Source organism: Sorex fumeus, unplaced genomic scaffold (genome assembly GCF_029834395.1).
Source record: "Sorex fumeus unplaced genomic scaffold, SorFum_2.1 ptg000033l, whole genome shotgun sequence".
Classification (NCBI taxonomy): domain Eukaryota; kingdom Metazoa; phylum Chordata; class Mammalia; order Eulipotyphla; family Soricidae; genus Sorex; species Sorex fumeus.
The window spans coordinates 31,085,371-31,109,749 of NW_026606090.1; the positions used below are offsets into that span (position 1 = coordinate 31,085,371).

The 24,379-nt window shown below is 42.7% G+C and overlaps 1 protein-coding gene across 2 annotated transcripts in view; it reads left to right on the top strand.

Annotated features, from left to right (window-relative positions):
* Positions 1–24,379, top strand: part of LRRC1 (leucine rich repeat containing 1) — a 145,365-nt gene that overhangs the window by 82,044 nt on the left and 38,942 nt on the right. Inside the window, exons 3-4 of one of the 2 annotated variants that reach the window (XM_056116767.1) lie at positions 6,034–6,112; positions 10,442–10,531. In XM_056116767.1, coding sequence (XP_055972742.1) covers positions 6,034–6,112; positions 10,442–10,531 — 169 coding nt within the window. The remainder of the gene's footprint in view (positions 1–6,033; positions 6,113–10,441; positions 10,532–24,379) is intronic. The other variant, XM_056116768.1, reaches the window with a different exon arrangement.

The window sequence follows — 24,379 nt, forward strand, 5'->3', positions numbered from 1 at the left end:
GGGGTGACCTCCCCCCCCCTCACATACTATAAATCTCTTGTTATTTTTATTCTGTCTTTGAAAATAGAGTTATTTAATTTAACCAGAGGGTAAAGAGCCAGCACGGAGGGTGGGTGCTCCTCCCGGGTGGTGGAGACTCAGAGCGGTGACTCCGGCGGGGCTCTCGGCACCAGCGGCAGGGGCTGTGAAGTTTCTCCTGACCCCACGCCTTTCTTCTTCTTAAAAGTAGCACGCAAACAGACAGCACTTGGGGCAAACTTGGCAGTTCGCAGGGCTCAGAGCACTGTGGAGTGGCTTGGAGGTTTTGAACCTGGGCTGCCTGCCGGCAGAGCATGTGCTCCAGCCTGCGGAGTCATCGCTCCCACCCCGGCCTCATTCATTCCTTTAAAAGACAAAGCAACATGCGTTGGAAATAGAGCAGGTGGGGAAGGAGTCCACGGACAAGTCCTCACCTCTTTGCCTGTGGGCTCTGTAAGCCCTTGAGCCCGGGACGGTTTCCTGGTGCTCAGAGAGCTCAGTAAGGCTCAGGTGGTTTCACGACGAAGGTGCACTGGGTGAAGGTCTCTGAGTGCGGTGAGGCTCTTCTTTGGGCCACACCCGGTTGTGCTTAGGGTTTACTCCTGGCTCTGTGCTCAGGGATCACTCCTGGCGGTGTGTGGGCAGTGCCAGAGATAAAAGCCCAGTTGGCTGTATGCAAGGCCTTACCCAGACCCACCATCATTTGGTTTGGTTTACTTTTGAGGATATTACTTACAATGTTTAAGGCTTCCCCTTAACTCTTTCTTCACTTAGGAATCACTCTTGGCCGTACTGGTTCAGGGAACCATATGTGGAACCAGAGATCAAACTGGGGTCAGCTGCATGCAGGTCAAGTGCTGTAACTGCTGTCTTGGTTCTCTGACCCCAAGATTTAATATTTTTATTAAGTACAACTGTGTAATTATTTGATTTTCAGTGGAAAATAATGATCCTCTTCACTGATCCCTAACCATTATTTTGGGTTTGGGAAGGACATGGGGCCATACTTGGTGCTCAGGGAATACTTCTGGTGTGCTGACACCCTCGACAGGGGATTGAACTGGGCCTCCGATGGGGAAAGCATGTGCTCAGCCTGCTGAGCTACGTTGTCTGTTCCCGCCTCCCTCCATTAATAAAAAGTTTAACTAGAGTGTGCCACAAGCTTCATTTATGTCCCTTTATTCATACCCTTAAATTGGAATCAGGATTTGCCTCCTTTTTAGAAGAAGAAACTCCTTGCCTAGCAAATTCATTTTGAAAATGATCCACATGGCATTTGGTAATAGGCTTGCAAGATAACTTCGTAACCTCTCCAGATACTCTCAGATGGAATCCCGAAGTTCAAGACAAATTGTACTGTCAATCACAGTTTACCTAGGGTGCCCCACTGCTTCCAAAATTCACATTCATGCTTGTGCTTCTGTTGGAGTGACCATGGCATGAAAGAGAAGCTTCCTTTGTCTAGTTTTCTCCCTTCTCTGAACTTCTGCAGATGTTCAGGTATGATATGCTGGCGTTATTTAAAAATAATCTGCCTGTGATGTGTTTCACAGATAAGGAAATTAGGGTACAGGTAGACTTAATTGTTTGCCTAGAGACACAAACCTTGTAGACTTGGAAAAGGGCTCCAGATTGTTCTTCCGACTGTCTAATATGATGGTAAATGAATCAGGTAGGTGGAGAGACTAAGAAAGAGGTCACCTCAGCTTGATCCCTGGTTCCGCATAGTCATCAAGATAATTGCGGCCAGAGCTAGCTTGATAGTGATGAGTGGAGTGAGGGCGAGGGAAAGGGAAAGGAAGAAAGAGAAGGAGAGAGAGAGGGAGAGGGAGCAGGCACCTGTGAGAAGGATTTGGAATTGAATATGAGTGGTTAGAGAGGAGGTTCGAAAGAATTCAAAGTATAATCTTCAATGGTACAAAGTTAGGCCAGCCTCATTGAGAGAGCAAACCTACCCATTTGTGCATGTGTGAATGTATGTGTATATATACATGCCGTGTTAATTTTATGACTGTACACACATGTAAAATTTTACTATTTCTTGAAAGAGAACCGGGACTGAGCACTTTTCTCACTGGTAAAGTGGAAGTAATATTGAGCCAGTGGAGGTGTTTCATGACTCAATGGAAGGAATGACCTGTCCTGAGGAAACTTGAAAGTGTCTGTTTCTCATTTTTGTACTACTCAGAACCCATTGACTCTGCTTAATGCTCTGCCAATTTAGGGAATACAACAGACAGTGCTAATGTGGTCTTTCTTCCCAGTGAGTTCATCTTTATCAAGGGTGATCTCCTTCAACTAACCATTATTGAATCCCAAGTCTGACAGGTCTTACAAGGATCTTACAGAGGTAAACCCTGTAAGCAAGTCTAAACTTGGGCCCCAGGAAAGAGACCCCAAGGAGATGATATTTTGGTTGGTATTTGAGAATAAAAGGATGTTCTCCTCTCTCTCTCTCTCGCTCTCTCTCTCTCTCTCTGTTGTAACTCGCCCAAGCCAAACTGGTAATCAGTACTTGCAGTTGTCATCTGAAAAACTTAATCTTTACATCCAAAGTATTTCTTAGCCAGCAGTTTAGACGGAGTAACTCTCCGTACAATAAACCTTGTAGTCAGCTCCTGTACTGAATCAGTGTGTTGCCTGGCAGTTGCTATTGTTATCCTCGGACCCCTACATCTCTCAGCAGTCTGGACCAGAGCTTCCTGCATCTGCTATTCCTGTGTTCCCTTGGTTTGTCCGTCTTTCCAAGCATCAGCGATAGAGAAAGTAAGGGCTTCTGCCTGACTGACATACATGTCTTCTCTCTATCTCTTGATAGAGCAGAATGCCATGTAATGTACTTTTTATTAAATCTCAATTCTGTCTTCTTCTTTGGTATGTGTGAGGTGACTGGACCTCAGTCTTACGAGAACAAACTTCTTCCCAGGACCTGCAGGGGTGGGAGAAGAGGGCACAGAGTCTGACCAGCCCCTCACAGAATGAGGCCAGCATCCTCATTGGGGTGTTGTTGGGTAAGAATGCGTTCCCGAGCGAATCAGCTCTGTTCATTCAGTCTGGGTGGCACAGCGGAGTACCAGACTGGCACTCAGTGAAACAGACCTCTAGTGAACACCGTCTTCCTTTCTCTAAACCTTAAGAGTCCATCTTCCATAATGGAAATGAAAATGATTTCTGGCAAGATGTAAAGTTGTAATAGGTGTGTTTATACTGCGGGGCCTACAAATATTTGTGTGTTTTATAAACCTCTTCCACACTCAACTGTGCATAAGTTCTCTCTGAAAAGATAGATATTTATGACACAGATTTGAAGCTAGGATCGCAGTGTATGTTATTTACGATCTGTATGACCTTGCAAGGCAGAAAATAAGAGTGAAGATGACATACCCACATATTTGCATATTTTGAGCTTTTAAATTTGAGTCAAGTTTGATTGATTCTGTTTCTTGGTTATGGTTGAGCCAGGGCTTCCATTTCTCCCCGCTTTATTGTTTTCCTTCTCCTTGTCCCTCCCCCCCACTTTAGAAACATTAATAATATACATGGGCTCAGCTGGCATTTGTCAAACTGATGGAAGAAGGAGCATGGAACCAGAAGAAGCTTTTCTGTTTCGGCTTTTCTTAGTGTTAACATGTCCAAAAGTTCTTAAGATTGACTGCTGTAAACTAGCCCTTTATGGCTATAATAAAGAGCTATAATCTCAGGTTTTTGTACCAAGAGAAAGAGTATTTTAAAGTAACCATTTTGGTTATTCAAAATCATAGTATTTAGTGGCCAATAAATGTGGGGAAAGCTCTTAAGCCTCATTAGTGACAAAAGAGGTATAATGAGAAGCATTGCCGGGCTACTTTGCCTATGACATTGACTTTCTAAAAATCACATATTAAAATTGAAGAGAAGCAAACTCAGGGAGATAGCTCCAGTGCCTGATCACATTTCTGGCATGTGGGGGTCCCTGAATTTGACCCCCAACTTGTCTGTCCTTCCTGCCCTCACCCTCGCACTGTCTGGGTTTACTGCTATAAAAATTTTTGAAGAGAAACAAAGGAGACAGATGTTGGATTGAAAACCTTGCAGAGGCTGATGGATGTTCTAAATAGGTATGACTTACCCCCCTCTAGGGCAATTTAACCATAGTTAATAAGTGCTAGAGAGATGCTAATACCTTTGACATAGTAATTACATTTCTGGGAACTTAGCCTAAAGAAATAATCAGAAGTGGACATCAATATAATTATAACATCAGGAACTTGGAAACAACCTAAATGTCCAGCAGCAGGGGATTGATTAAGTGAAGTATGAAAAAATACACAGTGGTCTTTTTGGGTGGAAGAATGGCACACTATTTGGAAAAATAATCGCAGGGAAAATGTTTGTGAAATAATGTTAAGTGCAAAAAAAAAGTCTCCTGCCCCCGCGCCTGGCTGTCCTCCCCGGGGCTCCTTGGAGGGGAGCGGGTTGAGCTTTCCTCCCCGCCCCGACCAGGGCTCCGGCAGCCAAAGACCTCCAGGACCAGCCACCACCATGCTGAGACCACTCTCCGCGCACATGAAGGTACTGGCAGAGGGACAAAGCCACGCGGGGTCCAGGGCCGAGATCTCCCAGCCTACTCGGATTGGAGTCGAGCATCCTCCACCCAGATCCTCCAAATTCCAGTAGGCGGGGGTCACACCCACCACCTGGCCCCCTGGCGCCGTGTAATCCCATCAGCGGCCAAGACTCAGAGACTATAAAATCCAGCTCCCAGATGAGAACAGTGCAGTCTCCTGCCCCCGCGCCTGGCTGTTCCTCGCCAGGGCCCCTTGGAGGGGAGCGGGTTGAGCTTTCCTCCCCGCCCCGACCAGGGCTCCGGCAGCCAAAGACCTCCAGGACCAGCCACCACCATGCTGAGACCTCTCTCTGCACACATGAAGGTACTGGCAGAGGGACAAAGCCACGTGGGTTCCGGGGCTGAGATCTCCCAGCCTACTCGGATTGGAGTCGAGCATCCTCCACCCAGATCCTCCAAATTCCAGTAGGCGGGGGTCACACCCACCACCTGGCCCCCTGGCGCCATGTAATCCCATCAGCGGCCAAGACTCTGAGACTATAAAAACCAGCTCCCGGAACTGCGCAGCCGCATTCGCGGCTGCACGACATCTTATTATGACATCTCATTTCTACTTTGACAAACTGGCAGGCTACCGAATGTAGCCTGTCCACACAGCAGAGTCTGGCAAACTCCCCATGGTGTACCCAATATGCCAAATACCAGTAACAATGATGGGTCTCATTCTCCTAAAAGAGTCTTGAATATAACCTCAGGGCCAGGATGAAGGAGACCTTACTGGGGCCTGCTCGAGGCAATCGACGAATAACAGGATGATCTGTGATCTGTGATCTGTGACCAAAAAAAAACCAGACAGGGATCTATTACTAGATTATATTTGAAGTGAAGTCTATTCATATAGTCATACATGTACTTTCTGTCTGTATGCTAAGAAAAAATATGACAGCTAAGAAAAAATATACCAGCATCAGATGTTATCTCTGGTTGATGAAAGTGTTGGCGGTTTTTAGATTCTTCTTTGGACTTTGTTTTCCAAGTAGTTATGTTTATAACTAGAAGAAAATACATAATTTAAAAAGGTATGTTCTGAAATAGTTTGTACTAGTACTGCCACATGAAAACTTAAGAGGAAAAAGCCTAATGCAAATTGCAGCCTCTCTCTGCCACTGACTTTTAGAATGGTGATGATGATCAATGGTAATTGTTTTTGCAAACTCTTCTTTTAAAGTACTTCTGTAAACATACCTTCTGTTGAGTAAATAGAAAGACTTTTGAAATCTTTGTCTGATTTGAATAGAGGTAATGATTCCCAGATAATTCTCTTAGGACCCTGGTTCATCTTAAGCAGAGGTTCCCAAACTTGACTGGGCTACTTCAGTGTTGCTCAGTTTGGGAAAATGATGGTGAGGCTGGGAGAAGCTGTTAACTGTGGTGGTAAATGATCCTCCCCTCCCCCCCTACTTTTACAGATATACCTGAAATTCCAGAAAGCATCTCATTCTGTAAAGCACTCCAGGTCGCTGACTTCAGTGGAAACCCACTTACCAGGTAACTGTTTGGCTTGTTTTCTTCTTTCGTACTAAAGATTTCTTTTTTGAGAACCAACTTAAGATTACAACCAGTTAAGCATTTTGGAGGGACCTAGGTAGCCGGCTGTCTTGGACATGACTGGGGTCCACAGAGATGTCCTCATAAATAGCACTGAGCAATGAAAGGCGCTCCATGGACCATCAAAAGAATGTCGTTAGGAGTTATGAGTAATATGTATTCAAAACTGAAATGAGCAGCACACTTCTGAGGTAACTTCTCTGATAAATTTGAGAAGTAGATCGATCTGTCAGTCTCTTTTGTGATAGGATTGACTTCTGAGTGATAAATTTCCCAGAGACATTGCTCATAAGAAAAGTCTTATTGGAGCTTTTTTTTTTTCTTGAGTCCAATACTGAAACATATTTACTGTCTCAGCTTTCTCTCTAATGCCTGTTCCGGTTGTTTTATTCTACTTATTTTTCGGTGGGGGCATACCTGGGGCTGCTCACCAGGGCTTCCTCCTGGCTCTGTGTTCAGGGGACAGGCTGTGGTGCTGGGGACCTAGGCAGGATCAGGCAGATAATTCCTGGACCGTCTCTCTGCCCTGCCCCCGACCCTGCACGCTCCCATCTGTCCTCCCATTTTGAGTTTTGAAACTTGACCGGCACCATCACTTTCCTCATCGCTGAGAGGATTTCTTTGGGTCCGAGCCACCTCTCACCGTTTAGTATCGGCCCCACTTTTGTCCTTCCTGTGTTGAGATGAAAGCACACACTGCCCGGAGTACCTGCTGGCTGCTGGCCGCCCGGGGGCCTGTGTCCCCAGGATGAATAAGTCGCTTCCTGTGTGTGACCAAGCAGGGAAGGCCCATTGCACTGTGTTCCGGAGGTCTCTCTGGGTTGGTTTTCAAGTTTCCTCAAGACCGCTGTGGACGCAGCCTCAGGAAGAACTGCTCTTCTGTCCCTCCGTCCTTCCCCTCCCCTCCCTCTTCCTCTTCCCCTCCCCCTTTCATTTAGTCCCTCCCCCTTCTCATTCCCCCTTCTCTTTTCTTTCTCCCTACCACTCCCCTCCTTCTTTCCTGCTTCCCTTTCCCCTTCCTTTCCATTCCCTTCCTCTCCCCCTACCGCTGCCCACCCTTTCCCCTTCCCTCCCCTTCTTATTTATTATTTTTTTTAAGGACCAAGGAAAACTGAGGTCAAAATTTGGAGATTTATTTCAGCCAGTTCAAAATTGCTTGGACCCTCTTATTCTGTGGATTCTGGGATATGCTTTTTTTGAAAGTTTTGTGTCTCCCATAAATAAACTCCTTAGCTTCAACAAGTAAATATATTACAAATATGTTTAATATATTCCCGCGTTCTCTCCTTTGAATTTCACCGAATTAACAGCATTCACTCTTAAGAAAAATTGAAGTCCAGTAATCTTATACTCGACAACTTGCTTTCTTCTTAAAAGACTGTTTTTAACCATTAAAATAGAATTTTCCTGGTTTACTCTGGTTTCCAGTATCACGACATTTTGAGAGTACAGCTTCACTCCTATGAAAACCTTACCGTAACCCCCACCACCAGAGTTCCAGTGCAGTCTCACTGTCCTCAAGAATCCCCCCACCCCTGTACCACCGTTCTCTGGCCACGACCTTATCTTCATAGCCCAAGAGAGATTGTGTTGTGAGGGTTTGTTTAAGTTTTACAGCACCATTAGCTTTTCACTTTTCTGAAAGAGATTGTGTTTTTCCGAGTGAGATTGTGTTGTGAAATGTTTGTTGTGTGTTGTGTAGGTTTGCACTTTGTTTGCTTTGGTTATTTATATTCCACAAGTGATCAAAGTTATCTGGCGGTTGTCTTTGGCTGCCAAACTTAACCGCCTCAATTTCCATCCGTGCTGTCACAAAAGGCACCAGTTTCATCTGTCAGCAGGCATTGAGGCCAGTTCCATTTTGGGGACCATAATAGCTGGCCTTTTTCTTGACCATTGTCCCTGCAGTTGACCCTCTTGAAACCATAGTGTAGCTCCCTGTTCCTCTATGATAGAGGTAAACACCAGGGATGTGACTCAGTTATAGAAAATTTGTCTTGCAAGTGCGAGGGCCTGGGTTCAATTTCTGAAATCAGGAAAAAAAAAAAAGAAAGAGATGAACCACAGCACCAGCCCTGACTTGTCTGTCCACTTCCTTGCCTTCGGTTGTCATACACCACATTCTGCAGTAGTACAGGTGTTGGTAGACTACTTGTTTCGTGTGCTGGTCTACTCTCCCCCAGACCCCCCCCCACGGTTCATCTACTTACCTTTTGTCTTTTCCTGGTTACTCTCCCTTCAGTTTCTGCATGCTTTCCCCAAATACTCAAGGTTTACATTCAAGCTATGTCTTTGACCAACACTCCCCAACTAGATGGAGAGAGTTAATTTATTGTTGTATGTCCAACCCGACTTTAACTTCTGGAGTAAACAGCGCTAGCGATCAGGCATTGTTGGCCTGGTCTAAGCCCAGACCCCCCCTTTTTGCACGGCCCCCTGCACCGTCTGGCCGCTACTCATTATGCTGCTCCTGTTCGTAGACCGTCGGCTGCTTAGTGTCCATTTCTGCTCCTCAAGCTCTCCTTTCTCGACATCTGTAGGTGCATCTCCTTTGTCTCAGAACTCTCTTGACTATGACACACTGTGTGAGGTTTTGCTCACTTTGTACCCTGGCCTCGTAGTTGACAGGTTTCTTAAATAAAAGTCATTCTAATTGGCAGACATGTTCTTTTAAGAATTAAACTATCTCAGTGAGTGGATGACAACTTAAAAATTATTTTGCTTAGCCTACTTGTCTTATGGTTAAAGAAACAGAAACTTGAATAGGTGAATTGACCATTTTTTTTTTTGAGACCAGGAAATCTCTGGGTGTCATTTCAGACTAGAATTCCGTCTTCTCAGTTTTTGATCTGTGCTTCATACGCTATGGTAACTGGTAATGTTTGCAGCCAATTGAAAAAAAAAATAATGCACTCTGATTTTTTTCCTTATAATTAAAAGAATCGTAGCTAGTTTCAAGTTTATAAAATTGGTGTGGTTCCTTTTAATAACTCAAAATATGTTGGGTGCATCCTATTAATTATATCAAGCATCTTATCCCTGTTAGGTTATAGACGTGGTCTTCTTGTCAAAGAACTTTGCAAAAGGTTCTTAAGATATATTTATGGAAATCCCTGTGAATACTCTTGTCTGGCAGGCCTGGATTTGTCTTCAAGCTTGGGATTACCTGTATTAAATGTATCAAACAATAATGAAGGATTAGTTGTTTTTTTTTTTTAAAGAAACCTGAAAAGAATCTAATTTAGACGCTTATCTTTAGATCACCTCTGCCCACCTCCAGCCCTGAAAAAAATTAAACCTGTTTTCTGTTTACTCTCTGAGCATGTTCGTGTGCACGGACTGTCACTGTGTTCAGCATGTGGAGATCTTTTTGCCTTCAGTTAGCTTTTTTCTCCCTTCCTAAGTACTAATAACTATGGAAATACTGACCATAAACTTTGTCATTTTTTAAACAATAATTTTGTTTTGAAATATTAGTTTTGTAGAATCTAAGGGAAATACAAAAATTATGTAGAATATAGTAAAACATAATTAGCTAATATGATTGGCATCTTAAATCAAATTAAAAGAAAAATGTTCTCAAATGGCAATTGTAACCTGACCAGTTCTGAGAAATCCAAAGATTTGTTCTGGGAAAAATATTCTGAGCATCTGTCTTATATAATCTTCTGGGTTAAAATTTGTCTTTATTTTTGCATAATCATTGTATTTTCACTTTTGTGCACTTTTAGCAGCAACAACTCCATCTTCCCCCCACCCAGGGTGCACACATGATTCTCAGAACATTTCCCCCTTTTTATTGTTCATTTGATATGTAATCCCTTTATTTCTTGATCATCCGATCACTAAGAATTTATCATGTTTACCATCGCCAGTCTTCTATTTGGATTAAGTCTTTGTTTTATTTCCTTATGAATAAATGTCTCAAGTAGAAGATAGGACAGCCTTGCCATGTCTCAATGATTGGTTCACTTATTGACATTGGCATATTGTACATGTGCCTAGCATAGTAGTTCAATAACATTTTCATGGACTTGCAGGGGATTTCTGCAGACCAGTGATTGAAAACACTGCTTTGCATGCCAGAGCACTTCCCAGGTCCCTAAACATCACCAAGGATGGCCCTGAAATAAACAAAAAGTTGTCATATGTCATAGAATTTTAGGAAGTTACATTAATTAGCATGTTGAAAGAAATGATTCTATTCACATTTAGTATATACTAGTATGCACTTTTCTTTTGTAATTAACCTTTGTTTGTTTGTTTTAGATTACCAGAAAGCTTTCCTGAATTACAGAATTTGACATGTCTTTCTGTAAATGACATCTCATTGCAGTCCCTGCCTGAAAATATTGGCAAGTAAGTTTTCATGTCCCGTGTGTGTTTTCAGGGTGAAAGGGTATTGAGATCATCAGCTCCACCTCTCTCCCTCTTGGAGCTCTTGTGTTTTTATTCCGAAAACCACTCACCCAATCTTCATTATCCCCCCCTCAAGAAAAACAGCCAGCCTCTCATATTTTCACATCCAGTCACCCCTAAATATAATAGCTATAAAGGGGGCTGACATGGTTCCTAGTAAGAAACGTAGTTTGCTGGGTTTGGAACCTCTCTTTAAACTGGTGAATTCCAATGCATGAATTGTATGGGTGGTTACTAAGTACTGTTAGAAACCAAAATCTCATTAATTTTAAAGCCAGCTACGGGTAGAGGACCCACCAGGACAACTTTGTGTCCCAAAACAGCAGTTATTTCCGACCTTGTGGGTGAACTATGCCCTGAGGACAGGGAGTGAGGAGTTGGAGTTGGGAGAGCTGGGGTGGAATTGGGAGAAGGGTGAAATGGGATGAGCGTCTTTCCACACCACACCTCCGGTTTAGAGGTCCGGCGGACAGCCATGGCAAGAAACAAAATCTTTGCCGTGTACTGCCAAATTAATGTTTGGGTACATGTTACCTACGATTCTGTTGAGGTGTCTTAGCAGATTTTTTCCATACCACAGGACTCTGTATTACAGCAGGCTCATGGCTGAGGCTCAATATTAACCATGTAAAGTTATAGACCAGCTTGGCAAGTCTTAACAGTCTAAGTTGGTTGGTGGGCCAGTATTCACTGGTCGTCATAAAGGATTTCCCTTGCATTTTCCTGTCCTGCCTAAGTTCTCAGACACTCAATTAATAACTTTTTCTTTTCTCTTTTTGAGAACTGCAGTGAATCTGGTAGATGTCTGTTCTGCAGAAAGAATTCCAGCGAGATGCAGTGTTGTTGTTGATGTTTTTTAATCTCAGAAAATTTTCTTTCCTCAAATATGTGTTGTGTTATGTGGAGATATGAAATATGATGATATGCTAAAACATATAAACAAAAATTATTGTTAGCTTCAGATTTAGTACTCTGTTATATTCTCCTACATATTTATTTATTTATTTATTTTTGCTTTTTGGGTCACACCCGGCAATCCACAGGGGTTACTCCTGGCTCTGCACTCAGGAATTACTCCTGGCAGTGCTCCGGGGACTATATGGGATGCTGGGAATCGAACCTGGGTCCGCCACGTGCAAGGCAAACGCCCTACCCGCTGTGCTATCGTGCCAGCCCCCCTACAGATTTTTTAAATGAAATTCAAAAACTTAATGATTTCTGAAATTTTTATTAGAAGAATAAAAGGTGAGGCAGTGTACGGTTAAAACTTAAAGCTGTATAATCAGACCAAAAGAAACCTTGCATTTATTGCAGTAGTTCAAGGTACAAAGACAAGCAACTCAAGAGTTTCAAGATACGGCTTTAATGCATTGAAAACATGATAAAATCTAAAGAAAGGATCAGTAGCAGAAATAAAGGCCAATATTTTTTTGAAAATCAAGTAACCCCAAAACCTTTAGATTAAAATGCTTCTTTTGCCCCAACTCAAAATGCATTGATTTTTAGATGCCATTAATAATATTGCAATGAGAAAGAGCCCCCCAGAGAAAGAAAACCATTCTCCAAGTTGGTCACCTCCTATTGAGTCTTCTTGGGTCTGGCTAGCCCCTGATTTCCAGTCTTAGTCACTGCACCAGTCGATTGTGTTCATCCCATTCTGATCTTTAGGCAAATTCTAAAAACATTTAAAGTTCACTTTTATTGAGCACATTATTGAGACGTTTTTGGCCACTACATATTTAAAAAATTCAAGGAACAGGGGCCAGCGAAATATAGTATTGTGTGTAAGGTGCTTGCATTGTACCTAGCCTGAGCTGGGTTTGATCCCTGGTACCGAATCTGATCCCTTGAGTCCCACCAGGAAGCACAGAGGCAAGAGTTAGCCCTGATCTCTGCCAGGGGTGGCCCTAAAACAACAGCAACAGAAGCTTAAAGACCACTTTCAACTCTAGACCTAAGGTATTACGGGGTGAAAAGACGAAGATCAACACTTTCATTACTTAAAATTTTTTTATAAGGTTAGGAACATGATTGTAAGACCAATTCCTCATGAAAATTGTACTTTAATATGCATTTACTTCTTTCTACACACACACAGAATGTGTATGTGAAGTACAAAAAGTTCCCACTGGGAAGATAATTTAAGGTTGTTAATCTTCTTTTTAATTGCTTAGCGGCCTTGTTTCTATTTCACAGAAGCAAAGTTTACTCTGGGCTTTGATTCTGGAAAAGGTGTTCCTTCAGGAAGGTTTAGATATTATTGTGTCTTTTGTCAGTCTTCTTCATCTTTTCATGGTAGGCAGCATATTGTGTGTCTATTTCCAAAACTCTTTCCCTCCAGGTAATTTTGAAGCATGCTTTCTAATGAATTTCTTGCAAAAATCACAAGATGTGTGATACTGAGAACCAGCATAGCAAGAGATGAGTCATGACAAGTTGCTAAGATCATTATAACTGCTATACACGTCAATTGTTTCTCTCAAACCAATGGCTACCCTTACCCAAAAAGAATCACATCAAACCGAAAAAAGCATGATTCTAGTGAAAATCCCCATTCCAAGAATGAAGGTTTCCAGGGCATGTGCATATTCAACTCCCCTTACAAATAGACCTAAAATTTATGATGAACTTCTTGAATATACTTATATTTTCTTTTGTGGTCTACGAGCCAATGCATGAAATAGTGGCATGTGTCTTCATTCACAGCACAGAAAAAGCATTGTGCCCATAGTAGAGCATCTTAGCATTCTTTCCCAAGTCCTAAAGGATGCCGAAATTCTCTGTAAAATAAGTTTCACAAAACAAAAACGATTAAAAAGTAATACTTTTCGATGCATCTATTGTCTATCCAGGGATTCTGATTTCCTTTTGTGTGTCTGTTGAGGGGGTTGGAGGGATTCACTGTTAGCTGTGCTCAGGGCTTGCTCCTGGCTGTGTGCTCAGAAATCAATCCTGACAGGGCTCAGAGGACCATACGGGGTGCTTGGGATTTTACCCAGGTCAGCCTCCTGCAAGACAAGCACTTCATCCACTATACTACGGTTCTAGCCTCCTGATTTTTCCTTTTGAATGTTGTACTTTTTCATACAAGGCATAAATTGAAATGAGTCCAGTAAAGAGAATGAGTAATAAAGGGCCTCATGAGCTGGGAGGGATCCCCTCATAGTTTCACTCTGGAACTTTGCATGATTATTCAGCATATAGTTCTAAGCATTTTTGAATGGTTCTTGATGAGGATTCTGAGATAAGGTTGAATCCACATACTCCACTGCTAAGGATGCTGAACCGGAGATGCCGACAGCTTCATCTGTTGCCAACTTTCACATCTCTATAGGCAGCCTTCAGTTTCTGGATGGTCATGCAGGGACACCGTACAACTTCTTTTATACCATGCCCGATACCTCCTTAAACCCAGATATCTTGGTTCTACGGGTACCTGTCTTTTTGTAGGGTCACAGTTTTAATTCTGTGCTCAGGGATCATTGCCGGTGATGCTCAATGGACCATAGGCAGTGCTAGGGATCAAACCAGAGCTGGCCACTTGCAAAGCAAGCACCTTAACCTCTGTCCTTTCTCTCAGGCCTGCAAAATAGATTGATATGTTTAACAGACATTTCCCCACCTTCCCTGCCCTTCTGTGCAGGCAGAAGACAACTGGCTGATTTGGTTTCAGTGAGCAAGTTCATAATTTTCTTTCTGCACATTAGTATCTTAGCATTATGCCACTAGACTTGCAGATTATAACATGTTCCTTACCCCTTGGGAGAAGGAGACAAGGAGCAGAAACCCTAACTCTGGCAGCCCCTGAGTTTGTGGGATTAGTTGCAGAGGAAGCAACATTTGAATATGGGTTTTGTGCTCTTACACTTCACTTTGCTGTACCGTGTTTATGTATTTCTTGTTAATAGATAAGTCATTTAACTACCCAAACTGATGCTTCCTTCTGCTGCTCAGGGTATCTGGAATCTAATTCTCTGGTACCTTCCAGTCTTTCTCAGCCTTCTGGTCCTGATCCATGATTTTTTTTTTAAAGAAGTCTAATGCATTCAGAGAAAAGTATCTTCTTAAACCAGAGTGCTCCACTCATTCCCCATTCAGGACTTTAAAAGAGAGTGGTATTTAATAATCATTTAAAAATAAATTACAATTTGTATTATTACATCCTTTTCCATTAGCTTCTATTTCTGTTTTGCCTATGTTCAGGATTTCTTGTATATATTGTATCCATAATAAAAGTATTGTTTTGGTCTTGTTCTTGTTGTAAACTCAGTCAGCTAACAGTTCTATTATGGCTTTATGTATACTGATTTCTTCCAAAATAAAATGCTACTTGAACTTGAACCCTGCAGTGAATAATTACCCAGGAAGTAAGAACATGTGGTGGTTATGGTGGGGCAGAGTCAGATAAGTGGATCAACTGATTCTTACAACATCAGTTTGTCCAGTTTTGGAATGTTTACAAAATAGGATTTTGATCATCATTATCACAGTATCCAGAAACTCCATGATTTCTACCTTTTGGGCTTAAGATTCACACACTCTAAAGACACCTCATATTCTTTTGGAAGAAAGAAACAATCAAAGAACCAATCTCTTCTTTGGAGAATATTGGGCACCTCTGTGTCCGAGACCTGCTGAAAAAGCTCTGGAAAGAGTTGTGCAGATACGCATGAGCAGTCTCTCTCTTATTGTCACGATGATGTTGGGGTCCCAGTTGGAATTTCCAGGGAATGGACACACTGGATGTGTTCTACCAGGGTCACATTTGTGGTGCTAGGGCTCAAACCCAGTAATGCCAGGGATTGCCACTGGGGGCTTGGGGCAGACCTGGGCCTTGTGCTCTCAGCTTCACACAGCAAGGCAGCTACTGCCTTGACACATCACCTCTGCACCCAGCTCGCTAAACTTTTAACAAAGCAGTTTTTGAAACAAATGAAATTGGCTCATGAAAATATTTTTCAGCTCACCAAAAAATCCTCAAATTATTTCTTTGCACATATTTAGCTGAATATTTAGTAAGCAAGCAGTGCAAACAGCCTGGTTTTGTGCACAAGGCACAAATGTTTTTTATTCACAAAAATGTCAAAAGGTAAAAGGTAAAGGCCCTCCCGTTGATCGTCGATTTGCTCGAGCGGGCCCAGTAACGTCTCCATTGGAGACTTTGTTGTTACTGTGTCTGGCATATCGAATACTCTCGGTAGCTTGCCGGGCTCTCCGAGAGGGGCGGAGGAATCGAACTCGGGTCAGCCATGTTGGCCGCTTGTAAGGCGAATGCCCTACCCGCTGTGCTATCGCTCCAGCCCAGGAAGTGCTCCTGTCCCCCAGCCGCGCCTCAGATTCCTGCCTGAAGCCCAGTGGGGAAAATGCCCGTCCACAAAAATGTCAAAGGCACCTGAAATGCCCACTTGAATGGTCTGTCTTACTGGAATACTGGTTCTGAAGTGGAGTTTCTCATGGATTTGGTCGCTAAGGATGGGTAAGACAGAAGCAAAGGATGGGCAGGCTCTTGGTTTGGAAATTCAGAGGCTCTGTGAACATCCATCTCCTTAGCACGTGCTCTCCTGGTCCCAAACCTTAGTTTTGTACCTGCCAGTCATTAACTGGAATCCTTAGGGCTCAGTCATTTTTTCTTAGTATGCCAGCGATCTCAAACAATGATTTATCCTAGCAGTGTTCAGAGATCACTCGTACTTGTATGCAGGGGACTGCATGTGTGCTAGGGGTTAAATCTGGGATCAAACTGGGGTTTCGCCACATGCAAGAAAAGCGTCTTAAACCCTCTCCTGTCTCTCCAGCCCACCCCACAATTCTTATGTTAAACAGGTCAAAACTACTTAATATTTTTGTTTGAAAAGAATAGTGGCTTGAAAAAGTCATACCTGTAAGTTGGAGGAATATTTACTTTCATTCCTAAACATTCCCAATTATTTGCTGTGGGCTGTAGGTACTTCTTGTGACCCACTCAGCTTCTTGAACTCCCACTTTATTTTCTTTTCCTCTTGCCTTGTATCACAGCAGCTGATGAAAACCCCGCTTGCAAAGATGTGGTTTCCAAGGGAAGGCAGAGAGTTCCAGACAGTGTTGAAACCGGACTCTTTGAACTACAGTTCACGTGGTATTTAGCAGCTGGTATTTAGTGCTGTGTCTCTCAGATGTCAGACACTGCAGGTCTCCGGTGCGTTTCCTGCTGCTTCCCTGCCTTCCCTCATGCTCAGTGTTGTTGCTGCTGTCAGTCCGCAGGACTAGGATCGTTGGCTCGTGGAGCCTGTGGAGGAGAGCAGCATCTCTCCCAGCATCGCTGCCCGGGTGCCCCAGTGCGGGGTTCCCGTCTGCAGAACTTGTTCCCACCTGTGTGGTTGCTATGCATTAAAGCAGGTTTCCTAGCTAGTAGAACAATCACTGTATTTTGTGATATGGTATGGAATGATCATGGACATCTTTGGAACCACCCAAGGCATACTGGCCACCTCCGAAAAATTCACATCTCTTCTTTTCCTCAAATACAAATGTCCCACGCTCACTCACCTCGTTTGTGAGGACACGTCGTCAGCATGTTGTTCAGCCCTTCAAAGTAAAGGTGATGCTCAGTAATGAATGAGGAACTGACTCACCTTTGGTGGGTTTTCCAAAACTCTCCAGTTATCTTTTAAGTCTGCAACTTTCCGCTCTGCTCCCTAGTTTATCGATTTATCATTGACTCACAAACTTTTGAGTTGCAAGGGGATAGTTTCATCCTGCTGTATGTATAGGACTCACCGCCATCCCACCAGTGCCGTTATAGGACTCACCAGCATCCCACCAGTGCGGTTCAGTGCTCTCCCACCACAGAAGTCCTCTATTCTGATCTCTCTCCATCCCCCACCCACTTCCCTGGAAACCAGAGGGCAGCAGTTAGCTTTGCCTGTTTGTTTTTAGTTGAATCACCATGAGACACACAGTTACAAAGTTGTTCATGAATTGTTTCAGTCATTCAGTGTTCCAACACACTTCCCTCCACCAGGGTACATTTCCCACCACCTGTGTCCCCAGTTTCCCTCCCGGCCCTGCCAGTCTGCATCTACCATGGGCACTTTTCTTCTCTGTCTCTACTTCTGTCTCACTGTCTCTGTCTGTCTCCCTTTGAGCATTATGATTTGCAATATAGGTATGAAAGGTAATCAGTCCCTCTACCTACTTTCAACCGTTAGTTCTTGCCCAGTGTAATCATTTCAACTCATTGTCATAGGGGTTCCTAGTTTTGTTGTTCTTGGCCAGTTTGTTTGAAGTATTTGTGAATGAAATAAATACCTTAAATAGTTATTTGTTTATTAAATAAAGTTATTCATAATTATCAAGTCCCATCCATTTTTTTTTCTTCAGTAGGTATGATTTTACCCTTTTTTCGGCGACAAAGTAATAGTTCATTGAATATGTAGATAAAGCCACGTCCTTATTCCGTCATCTGTCAGTGGGTCAGTCGCTTTGTTCATTTCAGTTTCAATTTTTTGTTTTGTTTTTGGGTCACACCCGGCGATGCACAGGGGTTACTCCTGGCTCATGCACTCAGGAATTACTCCTGGCGGTGCTTGGAGGACCATATGGGATGCTGGGAATTGAACCCGGGTTGGCTGCATGCAAGGCAAATGCCCTACCCTCTGTGCTATTGCTCCAGCCCCCAATTTCAAATTTTAAAAAATATTTTATTATAGTGCTTTCTGATAATCAGTCTTCATGAACAGGTATTTGATCTTGGGGAAAGTAATAATTTATTGGCCAAATTCAGGGCTTTGATCTTTAATTTTAACAAAAATCGTTCCAGAATCAGAAGAATTGTTTAAGTTAGTAAAATGATTTAAAAAATGTAGCAGATGGATATGGTTCTTGGATCCAGATAATTTGGTGATGGTCCTTTTCTTCTATCTTAGTTTTATCTATTAAAGCACTATACCAACTGTCAAAACAATGTAGAAGCAAATTGTTTTGTCCCCACATATAAAAAAAAAGTTTTGATAAATGGTAAGGAATTTTTTTTACATTTCTCTCAATGAGAAGTAAAAGATTTTTGTCACTTATGTAAAATGCTTTAAGAGATATTTTGTTTTTAATCTCCTACATTTAAAATATATATATTCATATCTGTTTTATCCTTAAAAGTAAGTCCTACATGTGTATTTATGAATGTGTACTTTTGGTTATGTGAGGCTAGCATTCTAGAATACACTGTTTGAAAACCAGGGAAGCTTGGGACAAGTTGTTCTCTCACTTCTTTTGTGAGCATCTTGGGATTCCTCTAGAAATCTCTAGAGCACCGTGGAGTGAGAATCAATCTCTGATCGGTAGACTTCGCTGGTCCCTGTTTGTACCGGTGGAGCACAAGTTCTGGATTTTTGTTACTGCATTTGATATTTGCCTCAAAAATGCCTGCTACGAATATTTTCAAGTTAGCTTGGAGACCACTATTTCAGATGCTTGATGTAGCAATTGTTTTTTAAGGGTCTAACGGCTGTAGTATCTCACTTCCAAGTTCATCATGGACATAGACCCTCCCCCAGATCCCCCAGTCTTCTCAAACTGAGCAGAAAGCTTCCAAACCTTTTACGAAAGTGAACTTAAAATTTTCTTTTGCAATTTTCTTTTGTAAACCAGCCTTCTCTCTCCCTAACCTCCACAGTGATTTTTCTCTCAATGACTGAGATTTTACTATGTTTTGGCTCAAGCCTACCCCAGTGATCGGAAGAAATAAATTCCAAACTGGAGGGTTACCTGCCCTGCTCTTTCCTCACTCACACATCAAAGCATTTTCAGTCCTTTGTCTCTATAGAAGTCTATTTGTTTCGTATTTGTGTGGTGTCATTGGTGTGGTACCCTGAAAGAGTGGCACGAATCATGAATCACGACCATCCTGTTATTCGTCGATTGCCTTGAGCAGGCCCCAGTAACATCTCCTTCATCCTAGCCCTGAGATAAATTTTAAGAAAGTGCCATATTCAAGGCTCTTTAGGAGAATGAGACCCTTCATTGTTACTGGTATTGGGCATATTGGGTACGCCATGGGAAGTTTGCCAGACTCTGCCGTGTGGGCAGGTCACATTCGGTAGCCTGCCAGTTTGTCCAAAGTAAGAATGAGATAATAACATCTGTCTAACATCTTAAAAAATGTATGCCTCTGAAAATTACTCTCATGGTTATAGAGTTATACAATATGACATACATAAAAATCACAAATCACAAAATCACAAATCATCCTGTTAATCGTCGATTGCCTCGAGCAGGCCCCAGTAACGTCTCCTTCATCCTAGCCCTGAGATTATATTCAAGGCTCTTTAGGAGAATGAGACCCGTCATTGTTACTGGTATTTGGCATATTGGATACGCCACAGGGAGTTTGCCAGACTCTGCTGTGTGGGCAGATTACATTCGGTAGCCTGCCAGTTTGGCCAAAATAGGAATGAGATAATAAGATGTCGTAATAAGAAAGAGTGGCAGTCGTACATTTAACTCAGTGCTTTTACCCACCTCAGCGTGGCTTGACTTAAATATGAAACGGATGTGCGATGAGGTACACAGCATCGTCTCCTTTCCACTGCTTGCTTCTAAGATGGTAGAGCAATCCAGTGAGGTTCTGGAAGTTTAGTGCTACGACCTCAAGGGCCTGTTCTACAGTCACTTTTTTTAAAAAAGCTTACTGTACTACACTTTAGTTTCTACAAACAGTTGATATGAAGAAACAACTGTGAGAACTTTTCGTTGTGCTGGTGAAAGAAACCTTCCAATGAAGATGAGTTGTAGGTTGGTGTTGCCTGATTTTCCCAGTGTCTGAAACCATGAGAGGAAAATGCCTTCCTAGAAAAACTGGTGAGCGTCATCCTTTTAATAATAGTTCTGACGTTTATCATGTTTCTTTTTCTGCTTTTGTATCTGAAGCTCAGAGTTATTCCAGGGATCAGTGAGAGCAGTCGGATTCGTTCCCCTGGCACGAATGGAATTAAGCTAAGGCAAGGTGCTCCTGACCTGCCCAGTGGGAGCAGCACGTAGTGGTGGGCAGGCACCTCGCCTGTCTCTGCACACCCACACCTCAGAAGTCAGCACTGGGCATTCAGCGTTTCATTACCTTCGTTTGCACAGTGGGGACAAATGATCTGCCCGGTTTTGTGTCTCAGTGGGTGGGAGGAGTGGGATTTGAACTCGGTTTCTGTCATGAAATAGCCTTACTTTACTCTGTGAAGTCTTAGAATAAACATGTGCCTCTGAATTTTCTATTTCATGAAATGTTTTTCTTACGTGCACTATTTTTTGGGGGAGGGGAATACCTGGCATTGGTCAGGGTTTATTCCTCACTCTGCTCTGGGACCATATGCAGTGTGAGGAGGACCAAGCTGGGGCTGGCTAAGAGAGAACCCCCATACTATCTTCTGGCGTCAAAATTTGACTTTTTAGAAGAACTCTTTAAATCCTTTATAGATAATTTTGAATAAATGACTTCATCTGTCACGGAAGCTGCCAAGTTAGTCTGGAAGGGAGCATTTGAGGAGGGGAGTGTTTCTGGAGAGCCTCTTAGTAAAATTCCAAATGTGTGGTAGACTTTAAGAGAGCTATACTAAGAAAATTGATTTTTCAGTGAGGCCTTGGAAACAGTACCTCGGTAACAGTTACTGTCACTGTCACTGTCCTCCCGTTGTTCATCGATTTGCTCGAGCGGGCCCAGTAACTTCTTCACTGTGACAATTGTTACTGTGTTTGGCATATCGAATACATCACAGGGAGCTTGCCAGGCTTTGCCGTGCAGGTGAGGTACTCTCAGTAGCTTGCAAGCCTCTCTGAGAGGGGTAGAGGAATCAAACTCAGGTTGGCCATGTTGGCCCCTTGCGAGGCAAATGCCCTACCCACTGTGCTATCACTCCAGCCCGGGTAACAGTTACGTTTTAAAATTTTATTAAAACACTTAAATGCTTGTCTTAGGTGCAGTGAACCCTATATTGCCCCCTAAGCTACACCAGGAGTGATCCCTGAGTGCAGAGCCAGTAGTAAGCCCTGAGCATCATTGGGTGTTGGTCCCCACCTTTACTCTCTCCCCCACACCAAAAATAAATAAATAAATAAAAAAGAATACAAAGACTTTACGGCTGGAGCGAAAATACAGTAAGTAGGACACTTGCCTTGCAGGTGGTTGATACAGATTTGATCCTGGGCATCACAGATGGTCCCTTGAGCATCGCCAGGTATGCCCCCCTCCACCAACCCCAAATAAAACAAAACAAATATGGCATTTGGGAAAGCTACTGATATAACCAGAAGGGATAATTTTACTTGTTTTAATTTTCTTTATTGAATCACTTTGAGATAGACCATTACAAAGCTGTTCATGATTGGGTTTCAGTCATACAGTCTTCCAACACCCATCCCTCCACCAGGGCACATTTCCCAGCACCAGTTTCCCAGGTTCCCTCCCAGCACCCTCCAACCCCACCCCTGCCTACCTCTAAGGCAGACATTTTCTCTCTCTCTCTCTCTCTCTCTCTCTCTCTCTCTCTCTCTCTCTCTCTCTCTCTCTCTCTCCCCCCCCCCCCCTTTCGGGCATTGTGGTTTGCAATATTGATCTTGAGAGGTAGGATAATTTTATTTTGAGGAAACTTCCAATACAGGTACAATGAGTAACTTTGTCTTCCAGCATTTTAATACTGGAAACACATCTCCTAAGATCCAGTTGTATCAGTTTCTAATCAAATAAATCACATTAATTTTTTTTATTTTTTTTAATAGTTTATTTCTTTATTGAATCACTGTGGGAAAAGTTACAGAGCTTTCGGGTTTAGGTCTCAGTCATGTAAGTATCAAACACTTTTCCCTTTACCAATACTTATTTTTAACCGCGAACCCCAATAGAACCCCACCTCCCACCCCTCACAATTCCTGTGAGGCAGATGAGTTCTAGTTAATACTCTATCTACTTTGACTAGATACATTGTTTCGATAGAAGATACACAATTATTGTTTAGAGTTTACGACCCCCCCCCCCCAATCAGATATGCTGAAACAGTGTTGTGAAATGATTTGCTTTCTACAGCTTGGTTTAAGAATAAAATGATGTCGCGAGGTCGCTATTGCAGCTGCGCGGTTTTGGATTTCTGCTGTTTCACTTATTAACCCTGGAAGTATTTCTATTAAAAGTTAGATAGTTAAGAGATTGGTTTCTGTGCTCTGGAGTCATGGCCGTGCTGGAGAGTCGCTCGTGGGGGGCAACTGGTGACCTCGGTCGGGCGTGAAGGACGGCCCAGAACGCCCCCCTTCCCATGAGGCCCCTGCTGCCCCCCGCCCCCGGCTCAAACCTGCTGTCCACAAGGCTCCCGTGCGGCCGCCATCTTCCTTTCCAGAGAGCTCACATATTATTTTTTTTTTTACTTTTCAAAAATTGCAGATTGACATGATTTTATATTTAAAGGCTCCTTAAGGAAACAATTCCTTTTACAAACTATCCAAAAGATTAAAATTATACTCCTGCCCCGAAACACACACAAACATTAGCTGCGAGTGAATTAGAGTCCTGAATATCACAGCCCAACCTGAAAAAACTCGTAAAAGAAATAAACAGATGTAACTAACTGTCCATAATATTAAATTAGACAGTGTTTTCTTAGCTATGACACTAAAAGCCCATGTTAGAAAGGGGAAATAATCGATAAATAGTACTTCATTAAAATTGAAAAGCTCTGTGCAAGTATTGAAGGTCACTGTAGCACTGTAGCACTGTTCTCCCATTGTTCATCGATTTGCTTAAGCGGACCCAGTAACGTTGTGAGACTTGTTGTTTCTATGTTTGGCATATCAAATATGTCATGGGTAGCTTGCCAGGCTTTTGCTGTGCGGGCGAGATACTCTTGGTAGCTTGCCGGGCTCTCCGAGAGTGGCGTAGGAATCGAACTCAGGTCAGCTGACTGGCCGCATGCAAGGCCAATGCCCTCCCCACTGTGCCGTCGCTCCAGAAGTTCACTGGTAACAAATAATAATATAACCTAGTATTGGATATGCTAGACACAGTAACAACAAAGTCTCCAATGGAGACGTTACTGGGCCCGCTCGAGCAAATCGACGATCAACGGGAGGGCCTTTACCTTACCTTACCTTACAGGATAAATGAGAAGTATCTGTAAATTATGAATCCAATAAGGACAGACTTCAGACTATGTGATCATAACCGAATAATAAAAAGAAAACTTAATATAAAAGGAGCAGGAGATTTTATTTTAGCGTCTTTAAAAGGTTTCATGAAATTCCATTACTGTAGTTTAGATCACAGTTTACAAAGGTGTTAATGTTTATGATGCACACAGTTACCAAATCTTAACACCACTAATGTGCTTGTGGCTGTCCACCAATGCCTCAGTGTCACTCCCAGCTTGCTCTTCATTCATCTCTCCTCACTTCCTCCTTGCTTGGCATTGGGCAAAGGAATTGTTAGACATTTTGTCAAAGAAGATATACAGATGACAAAAGCATATGAAAAGATATTCAGCATTATTAATCATCAGGGAAATGTAAGTCAATACTACAGTGAAATACCACTTCACACTCACCAGGAAGACACTAAAAAAAGACAAACAATTTATCAAATGTACAATAACACTGTTTTTTCCTTCCTCAGGTAGCTTAGGTTAACCGGATCATACCCATCCCAGTGCTCCCAAGTAACTCCCACTCTTTTGTTTATTTGTAACTCTGTCTCTATGCTCTCCTCCCCAGCCAGTTAATCACCTTTTCTCCCTAATCAGATTCTCTTAGCTTGTAAGATCAGATCCTTCTAAGGACACTGAA